The sequence below is a fragment of the Octodon degus genome, unplaced genomic scaffold (genome assembly GCF_000260255.1).
Source record: "Octodon degus isolate 3935 unplaced genomic scaffold, OctDeg1.0 scaffold00007, whole genome shotgun sequence".
In the NCBI taxonomy this organism is placed as follows: domain Eukaryota; kingdom Metazoa; phylum Chordata; class Mammalia; order Rodentia; family Octodontidae; genus Octodon; species Octodon degus.
Genome location: NW_004524583.1, coordinates 14865627 through 14886114, shown reverse-complemented (window position 1 = coordinate 14886114; position 20488 = coordinate 14865627). Strand labels below are relative to the sequence as shown.

Below are 20488 nucleotides of genomic sequence, written 5' to 3'. Positions count from 1 at the left end.
TACTTGGTGGGTGGGGTAGAGGAGGTGCTGCAGAGTGGTGAGGGTCTTCCCAAGGGGGTGGAAGATGTTCTCACCCACGCTGCGCCTGGGCTGGGACCCGGAGTTGGTCCTGCCAGCACAGGGTAGCCGGAAGCTCTCCCACATACTCACCGGACCTGGTCTAGGACTGGGACTGGGGGTTCCCAAACATGACAGAAATTCGAGAATTTCTTTTGTTAATATGCTGTCTTTGTCTGTGAACATTTTTTGTATTGAAGATTTCAAAAGCATGTAAACCATCTCTTATTATGGGGTATGGACATTCTGTCACTAAGATCAAATATAAAGTTATTTTGATATCATAAAATAATTCGGGAAGCTAACCATGCAAATGCATGAGATACAATCAAAATACATAGTAAATCTTTAAAAATTTATTATAGTAAAAGACATTTTGCCATTAATCCCCCTTAAAATACTCCTCTTCACTCTTATCCCATTTTTCTTGCTACTTTCTGAAGCAGTCCTGGCAGTTCTTATTCGTGAGTGTCTTTAGAAGGCATGATTAAAAATATGGTGAAAGCTGCTCTCCAGGTGCTTCCGAAGGGAAAGTCAGACTCATGAAATCATCACAGTTTGTCCTCATCTACCTTATTTACCAGGTGGGGCACTGTGCAACTCCTGGCTCTTTCCCAAAGTCAAAATGACTATGAAAAGTAAAATAAACATTTTGAATCAATTCAAGACATTCAGGTAGCCACAGCAGTACAACTAAAGACATGAAAGGACTTTCAGAACTGCTTCAAAGAATGGCAGAAATGTTGGTATTAATGAGTTGAAGGGAGGGGAACACTTTTGTTTGTTTGTTTTTGCAATTTGCTTTTTGAGAAAGGATCTACCTATGTAGTTTACACTGACCCTGAACACACAATGTAGCCTAGGCCAGCCTCACATGTGCAGCAGTCCTGCTATCCTGAGCACTAGGATTATAGGCATGCAGCCCCACAGCTGGCTGAGAGGGAGAATACTTTGTTTTTGAGGTGGGTGGTAATGGGATCAGACTCAGGACCTTGTGCTTGCCAGGCAGGTATCTTACACCACTGAGCTATATCCCAAGCCCCTGGCAATACGTCTTTTACTATAATAAATTTTTAAAATTTAAGCACTCACTTTTAAAAATCACATCTTATATTTCATTGACTCTGAACCTGAGAGGGAGGTTAGGACTTCCAAAGCTATAGATCTATAAATTAGGTTAAGATAAACTTTTCAGATTAGCACAGTAGTCCCAACAGGAGAGATTTTCCTTATTAAGGTGATTAAAATGGCAGATACCCTACATGCAAGCGTAGTAAGAGAGAAACCTAGTGATTACTAAGTCTCAGGAGAGAGCAACCTAAGGGTCTATTACTAGAGAGGAAATTTAGAACTTTATGCCATACATCCATCAGACTTTAAAAAGAACTAATAGAGACCTCTTCTTGAGATCATCTTATATTATGGGAATGAACTATACAATATTTTTATTAGAGTTGTCAAACTGAGGGTGTAGCTTAGTGGTGAAGTGCTTGCCCTGGGTTTCATTTGTAGCACTGGCAACAAAACAAAAGAATTATCACTGTAGATTTTTAATTTATTTCAAGAGCTCTTTTTTTTATGTAGTTAGTACAGACCTCACTACACAGATTGGACTCATAGTGATCCCTATATCTCTTATATGCAACACTTTTTATTTAAAAATATTAACTCATAGTTTAAGTCATTTTTCTGAAGGTTTTTTTTTTAGCATTTTTTTTTTTTTACAGATCTGTGTTACTTTGCTTGTATACTTTTTATAAATATAGTGCAATTTTTATTGTAAAGAATTGGAAGGAATACCAAATAAGTCATTGTCATCATTTCTTTGCCTAGTTGGAGGAAGGTGTCTCTAGCCAGCTGTTGGGCCTTTGTTTTGCTGAATAGAACAGTGGGTGGAGGAGAGAAAGAGAAAAGCTAGAGTTTAGGATTGCTCCAATTGAGAAAAGCTGGCTTTGGCGATGCTGGTGGCCTGTGGGAGCAACAGTGACCTTGGGTTGAGGCCAGTCAGGACCACAGCCTGTGTACTTCCCTGGGCCTAGGGTTGGTCAGAACTGTGAAAGAGCCCTGCCTTTCAGTACACTCCTGAGACGAACTCATCAAAGAGGAATATTAAGTTTGATAACAAAGCTGTGAAGTTGAGATGGACTTGTTGCTTTTATTGTACTGGAAAAAAAATGAGGGCCAGGGAGATGGCTCAGTGGAATAAGGCACCTCCCTGGCAAGCACAAAGGACTGAGATCAATCCCTGATCATGCCAAAAAACAACCCTAAAAAACCATTTTAACCGCTAAGAAAATAACAATATACAATGTATTAATTATTGAAACTGTTCTATTAATCAGTTTTGAAACTGTCTCATTGATATTTGTTTCTCAATAAAATAAAAAAAAATTTTTAAATGTCAGTACTCACCTCATTCAGTTCTCCTGTTTCTGAAAATTAAAGCCAGGTGGCATTTTGTGACTGGCATAAGATTAAGTGGCTTATGTGGCCATGTTTTGCTTTTTAGCATTTGTAATTCCAGAGATTTTAATATGTAAAGTTTAAAAGAACTTACCTCATGCTTCAGTTGTATTAATGGAAATTAAGTAAAAATCTTAAGGAATTTAATGAAACATTAGAATGTTTTTATAACAAAATATTAAACATTAAGCATTGCGTAGTATATAAAGTCTGTTAAATTGCACATAGTAAGATACAGGTTAAATCTTTTATGATTTAGTATATTAATAAGCACAGGCTTTTTGTTACTGTAAGTGATTTTTATTTATTTTTCAGACAGTTCTAGGTATTAAACCCTGGCCCTTTGCACATAACTACACTCCTAACCCTTTTTATTTTTTAAGAAAGATATTCACTAAGTTATTGTTTGGGCTGGGCTCAACCTCCTGATCCCCTGGCCTCAGCCTCCTAGCATTGCAAGTGCTTTTATAAAGAAAGAAAAGATTGATAACTTGATCTCCATTAAACGAGCTTTTGCTTATCCAAAAACATTCTGTTTTGGTACCAGGGAGAAGTGCTTATGCCACCGAGCTATCTCCCAGCCCCTCAGAAAACATTCTTTTCTTTTCTTTTTTTCTTTTTTTTGCGGAACTGGGTATTGAACTCATGCGCTTGTGCTTGCCAGTCAAGCGCTTATTCTACTGAGCCATCTCCCTGGCCTCTCCGAAAACATTCTTAAAAGAATAAAATGCAACCCAGCCTACCAAGAAATGTTGATTATTTGATTTTGAGGTACTATATATGTGTATAAATATATATGACAAAGACTCATATTTAGAATATATATATTAAAAACTCCATCAAATTAATGAGACTACTCAGTTTTTTTAAATGACAATGAGCAGGCACCATTTTACAAAAGGCAATCCTTTTTTTAGAGCTGGGTGTGTAGGGGGCTGGTGAGATGGCTCAGTGGTCTAAGGCACCTACTTAGAACAAGCTAAACTAAGCAAGGCACAGGGACCATGGTTCAATCCCCCAGCACCACATGCCAGTCAGCTCCGCCCCCTGGTGGGCTGAGCTGGCCACATACACACAAAATAAATAAATAAATCAATAGAGCTGGGTGTGGCGGCACACACCTATAATCTCAGTAGGTGGGCTGTGGCAGGAGGATCACTGTGTAGGTTTGAGGTCAGCCTAGGCTGCCTAGAGAGACCCTATCTCAAAATAAAATAAAAGGCTAAGTGGCCCCAAAGCATAAAAAAGTATTCAGCATTCTTGGCCAACAAAGAATTACAAATTAAAATGAAATAACAATCTATACTGTAGGGGCCGGGGAGATGGCTCAGTAGAACAAGCACTTGCCTGGCAAGCGCAAGGGCCTGAGTTCAATCCCCAGTTCCGCCAAAAAAAAAAAAAAAAAAAAAATCTGTACTGTAATGTTATGTAACTCAGTGGTGTCCCAAATTTTCTGATCAAGGAGATTATGGGGCCACAGAGCAATGTGATTGATGATGTAGAGTATGCCTAAGGAGAGTCACATGGAGAGAAATAACACTGCACAGGCACTGAAATTACTATAATTAAAATTTAGAAGACTGGCAATAGCAAATGTTGGTAAACGTTCAGAACAGTAGAAAGAAGGCTGGTGATGTATAGATTGGTACTACCACCTTGGAAAAAAGTTTGACAATATCTGTTGAAGCTAATGTACCTAGGCACTGTGTCCTATACAAGAGAGAAGAAAACAGTGATAGAAAGACTTAAGAACAAATGTTTATAACAGTCAGATAATAGAAATTGTCAACAACCCAGAAACCTCTTGGCTTCCAACAGTTGCATTAGGCTATCACTGGGAAGGAACATGATTGAGTAAATAATTGCAATCCTGTGAGTAGCTTTCTGGTGGTGGCAATGTGAGAAAATGGCAGCAGCACAGTGAGCTGTACCAAGTTCTGGGTGGAGGGTGAGGGTTGAGAAGTGGAGAGTGATAGAAAGGAGAGAAATATGAAAGAAAATTTGCTGGATTTTTGAGGATTTTGGGGAATTTGCCAGGAACCAAAAAAAAAAAAAAAAAAAGGCATTCTGTTATTGAAGAGCACAATATTAAAGGTTACAGTGCCTGAGAAAGCGTGACATGTTTCTTGAGCAATGAGTTAAGAGTAGGATGTGCCTGGAGCAGCATGCTGCGCTGGCCCCACCCCCGGGCATGCCTGTAATCCCAACACTAGGGAGGCAGAAGTCAGAAGGATTACTATGAGTCCAAGCTGCATAGAGAGACCCTGCACACACATACAAAAAAAGAGTAGGATATGATCTTAAAAGATGGGATCCAGATCCTTCAGCCAAGTAAATCATATTAAAGTTATAAATTTATTTCAATAATTATTTTGGGTTTTTTTTGTTTTGTTTTGTTTTGTTTTGAGACAGTGTTGTGCTGTGTAGTCCAGGCTGGTCTTGAACTCACTTAGCTGGCTGCCCTTGAGCTGGAATGATCCTCCTGCCTCAGCCCCCTGAGTAGTGGGATTACAGGTGTGTGCCACCATGTCCCTTCCTAGTAAATATTTTGAAACAACTCACCTGAATAGATGGCAAAAGAAATCAGTTTGATTCAGAAAAAGAATTTTTTAAACTTTCAGTACTTTTCCCTCAGAGGTGAAAATTTTTAGAAAGTCAAGGACATTTTGTTAACTTGACAAAAAATAGTGCCAGAACCAGTGGCATCTTACCAAATTGCCGTTTAATCCTTTAGTAGTGTAACCTCCACACTGCCTTTTGTTTTTTAGAGATTGTTTTTTTTTTAATTTTATTTTATTTTATTTATTTGAGAGACAGAGAGAGAGAGAGAGAGAGAGAGAGAGAGAGAGAGAGAGAGTGTGGTGTGTGTGTGTGTGGCCAGCTCAGCCCACCAGGGGGCGGGACTGGCTGGCATGTGGTGCTGGGGGATCGAACCGCGGTCCCTGATGCTTTGCCAAGCTTGTTCCAAGTAGGTGCCTTAGACCACTGAGCCATCTCTCCAGCCCCCACACTGCCTTTTGTAACCACTGAAATAATCAGGAAGAAGTAATGAAATACAAAACTGTAGAGGAAAAGGGAACATGATTTTGTTCTCCCAGGCTGGGCTTGAACTTTAGTTCTGTCTCCAACTCCCAGAGTGCTGGGATTACAGGTGTTCATCGCTATGCCTCACATAGGGTTGTCAGCCTGATCTTCTTAATAGTGATAATCTTGGTTTTGTTGAATGAATGAAATGCTTTGGAAAGAGGAAGTATAAAAATAAAGGAATGATGTATCCCAAGTTGATCATCTCTAAGTAGAACAACGGCCCTTTTATTTCCTTCCCTTTGGTTGTCTGTTTTCCACTCTTTTACCCTTAACATACTGTTTCTTTAATTGCTTCTGAGGGAAGATAACAAATAGTAGTACAGTATGGCTAGAGAAAAATACAAGGTTAGAAGTAAATAGTAGACCTTTGTAGAACTACCTGATTCTGTGTGCTAACAGTAGAATGGATAACACCTGGGCTAATAAGGGGAAAAGAATAAGTACTGGCAGGAATTCAGAGCTTTCATTTGAAGGGAAATTCTCAGCAATGTTTAGGAAGTAATTTAAAGTAGAAAAGGCAATAAATGTTTAGTACAGAAAAATTGTTTTTAGGTTTACTTGTATCTTTTGTATATTTTTAATCCAAAAATAGCTTCTTCCTTAGATTTACTTTTTCTAGCAATCAAAAGATGTGTGGTTAGGGACTATAGATTTCTTTTTTGGTTTTATTTTGGTTTGGTTTCTGTTTTGGTTTTTCAGACAGCGTCTTTTGTGTAGCTCAGGCTGGCCTTGAGCTCACTACATCGTCTAGGCTGGCCTCTAGCTCATAGCAATTCTTAGGTCTCAACTTCCAGAGTACTGGGATTATAGGTGCACACCACCATGCCCAGCAAGATTTCAGTTTATTTTAAAAAATCAGCTTTTAGTTATCTGTATTTTCAGATCATGACCCTTTTCAATTAGATTTTAATGGAACTAAGAAAATAATTTGCAATGCAATTATTATTTAGTTTTTTTGAGACAGGGTCTTGCGATACATTTCAAGTTGGCCTTGAGCTCGCTTTGTATCCCATGCTGGACTTGAACTTGGAATGATCCTCCTGCCTTAGTCTCCCAAGTATTGGGTTTATAAGCATGTGCCAGCACACCCAGTGCAAATAATTTTTTATACACATAGAACTCTTTTAGAAACATGTTTTAGGTACCAAAACCATAGGACAGACTGGTTTTGATAATATCAATTTGACATACTTGTGGTAAAATTAGTTAATCTTCAAATTATCCATCTCTTAGCTTTAATAGGTTCCTGCTTTAATCATGAGTAATTCTCACTAAAAATATACTCTATGTTGCTAGGTGTGGTGGTCTATCCTTATAATCTAGCAGTCTGGAAACCTGAGGCAGGAGGAGTGATAGTTTCAGCCCCGCCTTAGCAATTTAATGAGTTAATGAGACCTTATCCCAGAATTAGAAGTTTCAAAAAGGACCTGGAGTATTAGCTTAGTGTGAAAACCCTGGGTTCAATTTTAGTATGCTCTGCTCAAAAAAAATGCTATATATGGATTGAATTCCTTCTTTTGTTTTGTTTTGTGGTACTAAGAATTGAACCAGGGTCTTTGCACTGGGCCTTATTGCTACCTCACCCCACCCCACCCCACTCCCTTTTTTTTTTTTTTTTTTTTTTTTTTTGGATTGAACTCAGGCCCTTGCGCTTGCCAGGCAAGGGCTTATTCTGCTGAGCTATCTCCCCCCCCCCTTTTGTTTTTGAGACATGGTCTTGTTGCATAGTTCACACTGGTCTTGAACTCACTGTATAGCCCAGACTGGCATCAAACAGCAATCCTCATGCCAGAACCTCTCAGATGCTGAGATTATTTACAGGTGTGTACCACCGAATAACACAAGCCTCCCCATCAGTCCCTTTTTTAAATCTTTCATTTGGAGATAGGGTCTCATAAGTTTCCCAGGCTGGGCTTGAACTTTGGTTCCTTCTGTCTCCACCTCCCAGAGTGCTAGGGTTACAGGTGTACATCACTATGCCTCACATAGGTTTTTGTCAGACTGACCTCATTAATAGTGATAATCTGGGTTTTGTTATCCACATTATCACAAAGTTCTATATTTGGTGAGTAGTTGGACTTGGGGATGGAAAATGAAAAAGAGAATCAATAATAGCCCTCAGTGTAATCTTTGTAGAGGGAAGCAGAGGAAAATTCATGTAGTACTTTTAAATACAAAATTTATGGTAGAAGAGAAAAGATTGAACATAAATAAATTGAATTTAAATTTGCTACATTAGGCCAGCCAAATAGCTCAGCAGATTAAAGTACCTGCTTAGGCAGAGGCAGGGGTCAGGAATTGATCCCCTGACCTGCCTTGCTGCCTCCGGGACAGGCTGAGACAAAGATTGAGACTGGGCATGGTGGCGTATTCCTGTAATCCCAGCACTTGGGAAGCTGTAAACAGGAGGATCACTACGAGTCCCAGCTACTCATTGAGACCCTGTACACCCTGTCCTAAATACATACATACATACATACATACATACATACATTTGCCACGTTATTGTATGTATGTATGTATGTATGTATGTATGTATGTATTTGTACTGGAAATCAAATTCAGGACCTTGCACATTTGCCAGATAGGTGCTTGTGCCACTGAACTATATCCCCAGTTTAATAAACTGAATTTAAAGATCAAATAATGAGAAACCATAAAAGAAAATAAAGTTAGAAGAATTAAATTGTTTAAAGGGAAAGAAAAATAGATTTTGTAGCATAAGAAGCTGATTTTTCAAAAAAGAACACCAAACCTTTGATGATTTAAATGAGAAAAAAGTATGAATGTAGTCCCAGATTGAGATTACCTCATCAGTTTCACACAAGTATGTTTTATCCTTATGATAAAAATTGCTTGGTGGGGCTGGAGATATGGCTCAGTGGAATAAGCACTTCCCTGGCAAGCACAAAGGCCTGAGTTCAATCCCCGGTTCCAGCAAAAAAAAAAAAGAAAATTGTTTGGTATAATTTTTTTCAAAAACCACAGGTGCCCACCTATAATCCCAGCACTTGGGAGGCTGAAGCAAAAGGGTCATTGTGACTTGGAGGGCAGCACTGACTCAAGGCCATCCTGGATTGCATGCCAGTTGCCCTGTCTCAAAAAGAAAAAGAAAACAAAGATAAAAATAATCTCCCTGATTAGGTGCTAGTACTATTTCCTGTAAGGTAGGAAGAATAATCTTTTTTCTGTTTCTTAGGTACAAACTGTTTTGAAACCAGCCTATCAGAAAGAAGGACAGGAATTAACTGCTTTGCTGAATGCTCCACATATTCAGGTAGAAAATGGACAAAACATTATATATGGCATTTCCACAGATACATCTTTTTTTTTTTTTTTAAATCCAAGTCCTGAGGTTGGAGAAGACCTGAAACATTATCTAGTCAGGCTGGATATTTACAACCCACTCTGCAAAGTAATTATTATTGTTAGATTAAATATTTAATCAGATTATTTTTGAAACAAGTTTTTTCCTTTTAAAATTGGACAAAAGTTATTTGGATTTTTTGGTTCTGTATTTTCTATAAACTTTGTCTAGCATGTTCAGGCATTTATTTTTTATTTATTTATTTATTTATTTATTATATTTAGTACAGAGTCTACAGGAGCTCACTACACAGACCAGACTCGTAGTGGTTTTCCTCTTTTCAGCTTCCCAAGTGCTAGGATTACAGGTGCACCACCACATAGGCCCAGTCTCAGTCGCCCTCTTAGCACACCCCACGGGTGGGGCCCTCACCACACACTGGTGGATCGGACCCTAGTTGCTGCGTCTGCCTAAAGCATGTTTAGGCATTTAAATTCATTTTGTTTTTAGAAAGTGTAATAAACATTTTGGGCATTTCACAATCTATTTTAGTTTATCCCCTAATAGCACATCTTTAGTTATCAGTAGCTCAAACATATACTGGCTTACATCTGTGCTTAACTTGCAGAATTTGGGAACAGATATGGATGTAAGACTACTTACCGTAATTTTAGTGATTTATAATAAATAAAATCGTATCCATACACATCAGTTTAAAAGTCTCCTTCATGCTGTTAAAATGCTGTCATTGTTCTTGAAACAGGCACTTTTACTGGCCCATGATAAAGTTGCTGAGCAGGAAATGCAGCTAGAGCCCATTGCAGATGAGAGAGTTTATGAAAGCATTGGCCATTATGGAGGAGAAACTGTAAAAATAGTTCGTATAGAAAAGGCTCGTGATATTCCATTGGTAAGTGTTCCCCATCTCTGATCCAACTTTCCACATAAAGACCTCTCAGCTGACAACTCTTAACATTCTTGGTGGTTTTTTCTTTTAAGGTTAATTTGTTGGAGTTTTTCTATGTTCTTGCTCATGTCCCTCAGTTAACAGCAGTGTTCATCATCTTTTCTCACCCATAACTGGATGAATATAATAGGTTGCAAAATGTTTGTTGAGGAACAAAGACAGGATAAATAGTTTATTTCATTCTTCCAACTTTTTTTTTTTTTCTCCCAATGCCTTCAGGGCCGGTTTGGCTGGCTTGAGTTGTGGGGATTGAACCACAGCAACCTGAGCCTGACTGCTTTGTTGAAGCAGCCACTTAAAGAACTGAGCTAAGGGGCAGGCCCCCCTATTCTTCCAACTTTTTAAAATCAATATTTAGAAATTCTGATTTTTTTAAGTTGGAAATGGTTGGTCATCACTGTAATGACCCAACAGTCCAGAGACTGGGTCATTGCTAGGAAGTTTGAGGCCAGCTTGGGATACACAGTCAGTTCAAGATCAGCCTGAAGTATGAAGCATGACCCTCAAAGACACCCCTCCTCAGAAAGGAAAAATTCTGATCTTTTAATACTGTTAAATTTGCTGAGAAACAATTTCTTACATATTTCAAGTGTTCTTAAAATTGTACCTTAATATTTGCTTTATAACTTTTAATGTAAAACTTTCCAAATCTTTTTTTAGGCTATTACCATTCCTCTAGGTTTCATTCTTTTATTGAAAGAAATATTCTTAAATTCTGGTATTTCTGATTATAGCTCGAAAAGTTCTCCTCACCAAGGAAATAGAAATTGTAAAAGTCAAGGTAAAATATTAAAATAAAAGATTGGGAGAATAAACTTTTTTTTTCAAGTCATAACCAGTTTTATTGCAAAAGGACCCTGTACACATTTATCAATTCTGGTACCTTAATAGGTACCCAACAAGTTATTAACATAAAGATGCATCATGAGTAGCGAGAAATATCACCCACCCTTCTGCATATTAGCACCTTGTCACTCCTGAGCAGCGGTGGTCACATCACTGAGGTCTGTGAACAGTCACTTTTCGCATTCATCCTGAGTGAAAGATGGAATGACTTAAGTACAAATGCAACATATTATACACAATTTCTTACCAAAAAAGTCACAAATTAAGCCAAAGTATTTTACATAATTTATTACAAAACACCATAAAAATTGCCTTCACTTAAGCTCTCCCCATATGGGCCGGCCAGCTGATGGCTTTGGGTGTGATGGTGACTCTTAGCATGGATGGCACACAGATTAGTATCTTCAAATAAACCCCCCAGGTGTGCTTCCCTAGCCTCCTGAAGGGCACCAATGGCTGCACTCTGAAACCTCAAGTTGGTTTTGAAATCCTGGGCAAGCTCTCTCACCAACCTCTGGAAAGGCAGCTTCCAAGTGAGCTCATTTGATTTCTGGTAATGCGAATCTCTTAAGCGCCACGGTACCAGGCCTATAGCGATGAGGTTTCTTCACCCCACCAGTAGAGGGGGCATTTTTCCTGGCAGCTTTAGTGGCCAGCTGTTTTTTTTTGGGGGGGGGCTTTCCCACCAGTGGACTTAAAAGCCGTCTGCTTGGTTCAGGACATTTTCTTTTACCCAATGCAGAAATCTTAGGTCACTTTTCCAACTACCATGCTGGCCTTCACACAACAGCTGCAGTTGACGAAAACAAAAATGACAACTTCTCAACAAATGAACAAACTGCTCTGCAATAAACTTAATCTATATGTTATATTCCCAATTTTTGAACAATATATTTTACTTATACTTCTAATTTATATAATAAATATTAATATGCAATGCATTTTAATGAGTTAGATGTAAATAAATATTTAACATTTGAATAAGGAGCCAGATTTATATTCATCCCTTCATCATATTTTGAATTTAAAAAGGTGCTTTATAATTACAATTATGCTCATTACTTATGCCCAAACGTATTATAATCATTTGTATAGGCTTTGGCATATATGCAAAATAAATATGATTATAGGTCTTCACAGAGTTTTTAAGCAAGTATGTTTTTTGCTGTTGTATGCTTCAAAAATCCACTTGCTGTTAGAATTCTACTATAATGTTCCTAAAACAGGAAACATGGGGGAAATGATCAGCTTTTGAATCTAATGACAGTAATTACTCCAACAGTGTAAGTAAACTTTTCCCAAGATAATTGAAGGTTAGCATTGTTAGAGAAAAATATTTTTTCACTTAAGTTTAAAGTTACTCATTTATTGGGGCCGGAGAGATGGCTCAGTAGAATAAATGCTCCCCTGGCAAGTGCAAGGATCTGAGTTCAATCCCCGGTTCTGCGGAAAAAAAAAAAGGACAAAACAAAGTTATTCATTTACAAAGTTCTTATTAGTATGACTACTTTTAAAATATAGCAAAAGAAATGAATTACTGATTTTTGAACTAGCACATATATGGCACAGAAATATTGCAATTAAAAATAAAGAAATACTTAGCCAAAAACCTATTTTTATATTAAACTAAACATTGGCCTTTTTAGGGTGCCACAGTTCGTAATGAAATGGATTCTGTCATCATTAGCCGAATAGTAAAAGGAGGAGCTGCAGAGAAAAGTGGTCTCTTACATGAAGGAGATGAAGTTCTGGAGATCAATGGCATTGAAATCCGGGGGAAAGATGTCAATGAGGTTTTTGATTTGTTGGTAAGTCGACACAGTAGAATAATTTATATCTTTGTTATTAAATTTAGAATAAATTATTTTAAAACTGCCTATAATCCCAGCACACTGAGTTTGAAGCAAAAGATTCAAGCCCTACCTGGTCACCTTACTGAGACCAAGTCTCAAAATGAAAAATTAAAAGGGCTGGGCATGCAGTTGAGTGCAGAGGCCCTGGGTTTGGTCTCTGTGACTCTCTTTCCCTCTATGCTCACAGAAGTCAGGAGCCCAGGACAGTTTCTAGCCTTACTTTCCTATGATACAAGTCTTTCCCAGTATTTGTTAGTAGAATTTGTTTTTGGTTGGACACCACTGATATTTTACTTTGAACTTTCTTACTACTGTGTATATTTTTGTTCTGAAATCAGTAATAATGTAACAGATTAATCCATTCAGTAAATATTTATTGAGTGCCTGTGAATGTGCCAGCTACTGGGGCAACAATAAAAGTCCACAAAGTTGGTGAGGTGCCCGCACTAGGCTGGAAATTTTGATTTTTATTCCTTGGCCTCCCTGAGTGTTAGAGATTATAAGCATGTGTCACGTGCCAGCTCCTCATGATTTTTCTGTTCATTTATTTTTCTTACCTACAATTTTTTTTCCTAACAATGTAAGATGATAATAGTGCTGTAGATCTATACTGTGTAATACATTTCAACTTCTTATTCATACTAGCATTATTCAGGTGCTAGAGGGCATTAATGGGTACTGTCTGAAGATATAGCTATAGTATATTTCCATTATTGAAAGTTCTGTTGTGCAGTGCTTCCTATAATTAGGAAGACTATTTATTTACTTAGTGATGCCAGGTTATCAAAGCCAGGGCCTTTTGCATTCTAGGCTTATAGTTATCTTTCCAGGACTTTTTTTTTTTTTCTTTTCTTTTCTTTCCTTTTCTTTTTGAGACAGAATCTGTGCACTTCAGGCTGACTTTGAGCTCACTTTGCAGTCCAGGCTGGTCTCAAACTTGGAATGAGCCTCCTGCCTTCACCTCCCAAGTGCTGGGATTACAGATGTGCACCATAGCACCTGGCTCTTGAGGACAATTTATTTTTATTTTATTTATTTGTTTTTTTTTACAGTGCCTCACTACACAGCTCAGACTCATAGTGATCCTCCTATTTTCAGCCTCCCCAGTACTGGGATTACAGGCGTGTGCCACCAGTGGGCCCGGGGGCGGGGCGGGGCTGGCATGACATGTGGTGCTCTGGGGATCAAACCCCAGCCCCTGAGCTATCCTTGGCCCATCGAGGGCAATTTATGATCACTTTGGCTCAGTGGAATAAGCGCTTTCCTGGCAAGTTCAAGGGCCTGAGTTCAATCCCGGTTCTGCCCCCCCCAAAAAAAATAATAATTCATACTTTGTATTTTTAATTCCTTAGCATCTGTTGCTAGAGTAGAACCTGTACTATCGGCCAGTAACTAAAATCTAGTAAACATCCTTCATATCCCTATTATGTTCAACCCCAGTTTAATGCTTTGGTAAAGTAAAATACCAAGGGCTGGCCAAATAGTGGATTAAAGTGCCTGCAAGCAGGCGCAGGGCCTGGGGGTTCAATCCCCAGGCCTGCCATGCTGGCCCCATCCATGGGGCGCACGGAGACAGCAATTGATACTGGGCATGGTGGCATGCACCTGTAATCCCAGCTCTTGGGAGGCTGTAAACAGGTGGATCACTACAAGTCTGATCTAGTAGTGAGACCCTTTCCTAAAAAATAAAAAAGAAATACCCATTTTGTTGGTGCCTGTCATAGATTGCACACTGCTGTGTCAGTGCCAGATGTTACAGTGATTAATCCCTTGGTTAGAGGTATCTGAATAAGCAGGCCATTAATGCAACAGTAATATTGAACCCAGTAGTAAGACTATATGGTTAAAAAATAGTATGGATAACAAAAACAAGGCATCTGTAGATTGAGAATATTTGCCAGTAATACTTTGTAGGGCTGAGCATTGAAATATGTGTGTAATCCCAGCCATTTGGGAGGCTGAGACAGGATCTCAAGTGCAAGGCCAGGCTTACCAATTTCATGATATCCAGTCTCAAAACATAAAGGGGTAGGGATATAGTTCAGTGATAGAGTACTTGCATAGCATGTGTGTAAAGCCTTGGTTTAATCCTCCATCCTCCACAGGAAAAAAAACAGAACAGTGATTATGGAGGAGTCTTAGAATAGTCCAGTTTGGGAAATATTGCTCATAAGATCATGGAATGATTTTTATAAAACAGATTTTTAAAGCACCTTAATCTTTCTGTTACAGTCTGATATGCATGGAACTTTGACATTTGTTCTGATTCCTAGTCAACAGATAAAGCCTCCTCCTGCCAAGGAAACTGTAGTAAGTGACTTTTCATGTTACTATTTATTGTTGTTTGGCTGTTGTTTACTTTTTATCTGTATCAGAGATGTCAGTTTCTTACACTTAAATAAATTCAGTATTTATTTAAATAAATATATTGACCCTTCAAATTTAGTAAATTCTAAGCCTCTTTAAAATAAAAAGCAGAAAATACTTCAGTTTTAGAAATTTTCTTATTTCCAACATTGAACTTTATCTCTTTCCAGCTGAGAAGGATTTTTTTTTCTGGTGGGCTGGCTCAGACTGCCTTAAGGGTGGGTCTGGTAAGCCATGGGGAGCTGGGGAAACAAACCACAGACCTCTGTGCCTGAATGGATTTGCCCCAGCAGGCACTTAAACAACTGAGCTAACCCACAAGCCCCCCTCTCTGTAGTTATAAGTGGTTTTGTTTAATTTAAACTTGCTTAGTTTAGGTGTGCTTCTATAAATATTGTATACATGTGGCTGGATATAGTGATGATCACCTGTAATCCTAGCACTCAGGAATCTGAGGCAGGAGAATCATTGCAAGTTTGAGGCTGGCCTGGGCTACACAGTGAGTTCAAGGCCAGCCTGAACTACAATGCAAGATCTTGTCTCATCATTGCCAGTCAAGTGGAAGACCCAATACTATTATGGTCTACTGGACTATTTTGGAATATCTTGCTGAGTTCACACACCTATAATATTTAAATGACGAAACTAAACAAAAAAAGGGAATACACATGAATGACCATTTTGTATCTGTGTATTCAAAAATGGTTAGGATAGATATATAGCTACATTCTCTTAATTCAGTGAATAGAGGGATTTGTTCTAATAGTGTTTGTAAATAGAATATCATGTCTGCATCTTGCACAACAAATAACCACTAGGAAGACAGTATGCAATGTGTTAATTATTGAAACTGTCCTACCAATTTGATTGGAAACTGTCTCATTGCTATTTGTTTCTCAATAAAATTATGGAAAAAAAAAGATCTTGTCTCAAAAAAAGCAACAAGAACAATGAAAGAAGAGAGACTTTATAATGGTCGACTAATATGATAGCTTGATTTAGTACATCTGTTATTATTCTTAACTTTTATTAAAGCTTAACAATTTGAGAAGGAACAGGGCTGCAAATATAGCTCAGTGGTCTTACTTGCCTGCCTAGGCAAAGGCAAGGACCTGGGTTCAATTCCCAGTACTGTATGCTGTGCCAGCCATCAAGACCAGGCATGGTGGCACACACCTGTAATCCTAGGGCTGGGGAGGCTGAAACAGGAGGATCACTATGAGTCCGAGCTGCATAGTGAGACTCTATACCAAATACATAAATTAAAAAGAAAAAAGAGAGAGAGAAAGAGCAGCTTGATTCCCCCCCCAAAATATTTCATCACAGATAGACTTTATATTTTGCCTGTCATTCCATATTTTCTTACAGTGTTTTGTGGAACACAATAAGCTTGATGTTGCATCTGCAACCTTCTGTTTATAATTCTTTGTAGGAAGAGAAATGAGGAAACAGCTAGGCTCTGAATTCACACTTTCTTGAGAATAATTCTTAACCACACCAAATCCTGCAGACTGGAATATGCCTTAGTTAAATGCTTATAGTAATCCATTTTTCCTGAGCAAATAACTTTTTTGGAATACATGTCAGAGATTAAGACGTTTTATCAACATTTCTTTTCTAATCTGCATGCAGAGTCTGGAATTTTCTAAAAGAAAGTCATTTCTTTAATGGATAAAATTAATCAAAGTGTTATGTTGATACCTGCTGCTTCTCATTGTATGCACGAGTAGGTTATTGAAGTAAGTAATTAACTCAGAATGCTTCAACATCAAAATGAAATAACTTAACCTTTAGTGCTTATTAAAGTCTTACTACTTCTCATTATTGAATGTCTGTTGGAGGGGTTGTGGGAAAAAAAAGTCATAGTGAACAAATAATCTTAGAAATTGAAATAGCTTGAGAGGTGGCAGGTTTACCCCTTATAAAACACAGTGTTTGATTAATGATGTTCTTAAGGTTCTTTACAAAACAGAGTTATGTGCGGTGTTGTTTTTTTCTTTCTTTCCTTTCAAGACATCTCCATTATGGTCTGGGGAGGTAGCTCAGTGGTTCACTGTTGGTCTTGCGTGCACAAGGCCCTGCATTCAATCCTAGCACTGCAGAGTAATAATAAAACCCATTTGTTGAGGATATTATTATACAGATTAGTGACTGACAAGAGTAGCAAAAGATATCTTTCTGACTTACGTTTTTATTATGTTAGAAACATGAGAGCCAAGCTTGATGACACACACCTGTCATTTCAGCACTTGGGAGGCTAAGGCAAGAGGATCACCATGAATTTGAGGCCAACCTGAACTACATAGTGAAACTCTGTACCAAAAATCCAAAGTACATTTCATATAGATGTACAAAATAGCGACTATCTGAAGCTATTATCTGAACTTGCTAGATTCAAATGGTGTATTGTGGTTTGTATCTAGATGTCAAAAGAAAATTCAAGCACAAGCACCTGCCTGGCAAACTCAAGAGCCTAAGTTCAATTCCTGGTACCCTCCCCCAAAATTGTAGTGTGTGTGTGTTTGTTTGTTTGTTTGTTTATTGACGGAACCAGGGATTGAACTCAGGCCCTTGCACTTGCCAGGCAAGTGCTTATTCTACTGAGCTGTCTCCCTGGCCCTGGAGGGTACATTTAGATGGGACTACATATATTTGTCATGTAAGTAGAGTGGGACTGCCAAACGTAGCTTTTTGAGGAATCTCCACACTTGTTCCCATTCAACCCAGCTATTTCCTGCCTGGCTGTTTTTCCAGAATAGCTGAAAACATCATACCACAATGATACATGTGTATGTTTATAGCAGTACATTTTGTCATAGCTAAGTCTTGGAAACAGCCCAAATGCCCATCAGCTGAGGAATGGATAAAAAAGATGGGGTATTTTTACACAATATAGAAAAAAATAAATTGGAGACTTTTATAGGTAAATGGAAGCAACTAGAGATGGTACTCATCAGTGAAATAAATCAGACCTGCATGTGCAAACCGCTACTGCCGCATATGTCCTTTGTCCTCATCTTCCCAACCTGCCCAAAGAGGAGCCCTGTGCCAAGCCATTAAAATCAAGATAGTCAGGGAGCAAGAACTACCCAGTTAAGGTAGAAAAGCTTTTCTGGGTGATTTTTTTTGGCTTTTGGCAAAGGTTTTAAACATAGTTATTTCTTCCTCACCTCTTCTTTTTCTTTTCTGGTGTTGTTTTGAGACCATTATGTATTCCAGGCTGGCTTTGAACTTGCAGTGATACTCCTGCCTCAGCCTCCTGAATTCTGGGAATATAGGCATATGCCACCTTACCAGGAAAACATTTGTAGCTCTTTATCTGATAAATGTAGCCCAACACAATCTTTTTTTCTGTAATAATTTTATAGTCTGTATTTGTGATACATTTGGTTTGGGAAATTGGTACATATTATTGTATGTTGACTTTTTTGAATTTGTTTTGTTTTGTTTGAGACAGGGTCTCACTATGTAGTTCAGGCTGTCCTTGAATAGGCTGGCCTTAAATTTACAGCAGTCTTCCTGCCTCAGCCTCCTGGGTTCTAGGACTGCAGGCAGATGCCACCATCCCTGGTGGTATCTTAACTTTTGTTTTTGTTTTGCCTTGAAGTCACTGTAGCTCAGGTTGGCCTCAAATTTACAGCAATCCTCTTGCCTCAACCTCCTTAGTCATGGGATTCAAGGTATATACTACCATGCCCAGTCCCAAATTCACCATTTTAATGAAGAGCTCAGATAGATGATTTGGAAAAACACTTTGAAAAACAGATTTCTGGGTATTTCTTTCAGAAAGTGAGTTGATCAAATCATCAGTCAATCTGACAAGTAGTCCAGTGCAGTACATCTTTAAAAATCCTGATAAAAATTTCATTTCCACTGCTTCAAGTGATACTTAAAATTTCATTTCTAGATCTCCCATGTTTTATTTTATTTCTTTACTAAAATGTAACCACTTGAACAGATTCCGGAAACATTATCAACAGACAGAGATAGCAAAGCAGTTTCTAAAATCACATTTCTAGTTCATCCCTCACACTAATTTTCTCATCCTAATATTGCAAATTTGTATTATGTACCCATTAATCTCTCAGTTGTGGTTCATTGTCATCCTGTATAGTTTTCTAAAATCCATTTTTGGTACTGATTGACAAAGTGCTCAAGATTTTAATCACAATTTCAGTTTTTTCACATCAGAAATAATTTGGTTCCTCAGGGCATGCTGTATGTGAGAGACAGCAGAATGCTGTAATTAGGTGAAATAACTTACCCATATTTGACCCAAGATTGTGCAGTGGTACTTACATAAAGCAAACACAGGGAAATCAGTGTTTACAGAAATCAAGATGGTATTTTTCCTTTGGAGGAGAGGAGATGGGGAGAGGTGGGCTTCTAATTGTTGGTGATAAGGTGCTTCTTTAATTGGACGCTGGTTATACAGATGAATTCAGTTCATGAAAATTCACCGTATGATTATATGGATATTTTTGTACCTGTGAAAATACATCAATGTAAAGTTACCCCTGGATTAATTTGAGTCCTATTGCTTAGCTGTTTCACTTTCTTCCCCAGGCCCTCATATGTACTAGGCAGGCACTGTGCCACTCTACCTCCACATCCCTCTTGCTGCTGCTTCCATTTTATTTTGGGACAGAGTTTTAGTAAGTTGCACAGTCTCAAATTTAGGGCCTGGGCTTGAATTTTGATCCTCCTGAGTAGCTGTGATTACCAATATGTGCTCCCACATCCAGCTGCAGTACTTTACTTTTATTTATTTATTTGTATATATGTTTTTGGTACAGAGTCTCACTATGCAGCTCGGACTTAAAGTGATCCTCCTATTGTCAGCCTCCCAAGTACTGGGATTACAGGTGTGTGCCACCATGTCCAGTCTTGGTGGCTTGGCATGCCCAGAGCAGGGCATGGTATGACGTGTGGTGCTGGGGATTGAATTCGGGCCCTTGTACTTCCCTAGGCAGGTGCTTAGACTGCTGAGCTATTTCCACAGCCCCAGTATTTTACATTTTTAACTGGGTCATCTTTTAACCTTAGTTTTACTGTTTGTGTATAGAGGATTTTTCTCTTTTTCTATTTATAGTAATTAATAAAATTTTCCTTAGAAATGAAATAATTTCAGTGATACCTTCAACCATATTTCTGAAAGAAACTGTTGCTTCATTGGGATTCAGAGTTTCATATAATGGAGATATCTATCATATAGTCCATCATTTTGCCAGTGTTTCATGTGCTTAAATGAGACCCTGAAGGGCTGGGAATATAGTTCAGCTCATAAGTGCCTACCTAGCAAGCAGAAGGTCCTGAGTTCGGTCCCGAGTACCACTAAAAGGAAGGAAGGAAAGGAAGGAAGGAAGGAAGGAAGGAAGGAAGGAAGGAAGGAAGGAAGGAAGGAAGGAAGATAGGAAAACCTAAAAGAAAAAACAAAAGAGGGAGATGCTGAGTTATCTGAGGTGACTCTTAGTGATACATAGCCATGTTTATGGTTTTTAGAAAAAGCAACAGAGCCTGTTAAGGTGGTGCAGGCCTGCA

General features: G+C 38.4%; 1 protein-coding gene across 8 annotated transcripts in view; it reads left to right on the top strand.

Moving 5' to 3' along the window:
* Positions 1-20488, top strand: part of Mpp5 (membrane palmitoylated protein 5) — a 113055-nt gene that overhangs the window by 72378 nt on the left and 20189 nt on the right. For all 8 annotated transcript variants that reach the window (XM_023702769.1, XM_023702789.1, XM_023702781.1 and 5 more), the window contains 4 exons: positions 8807-8884; positions 9678-9824; positions 12374-12535; positions 14813-14890. In XM_023702769.1, the coding sequence (XP_023558537.1) occupies positions 8807-8884; positions 9678-9824; positions 12374-12535; positions 14813-14890 (465 nt within the window). The remainder of the gene's footprint in view (positions 1-8806; positions 8885-9677; positions 9825-12373; positions 12536-14812; positions 14891-20488) is intronic.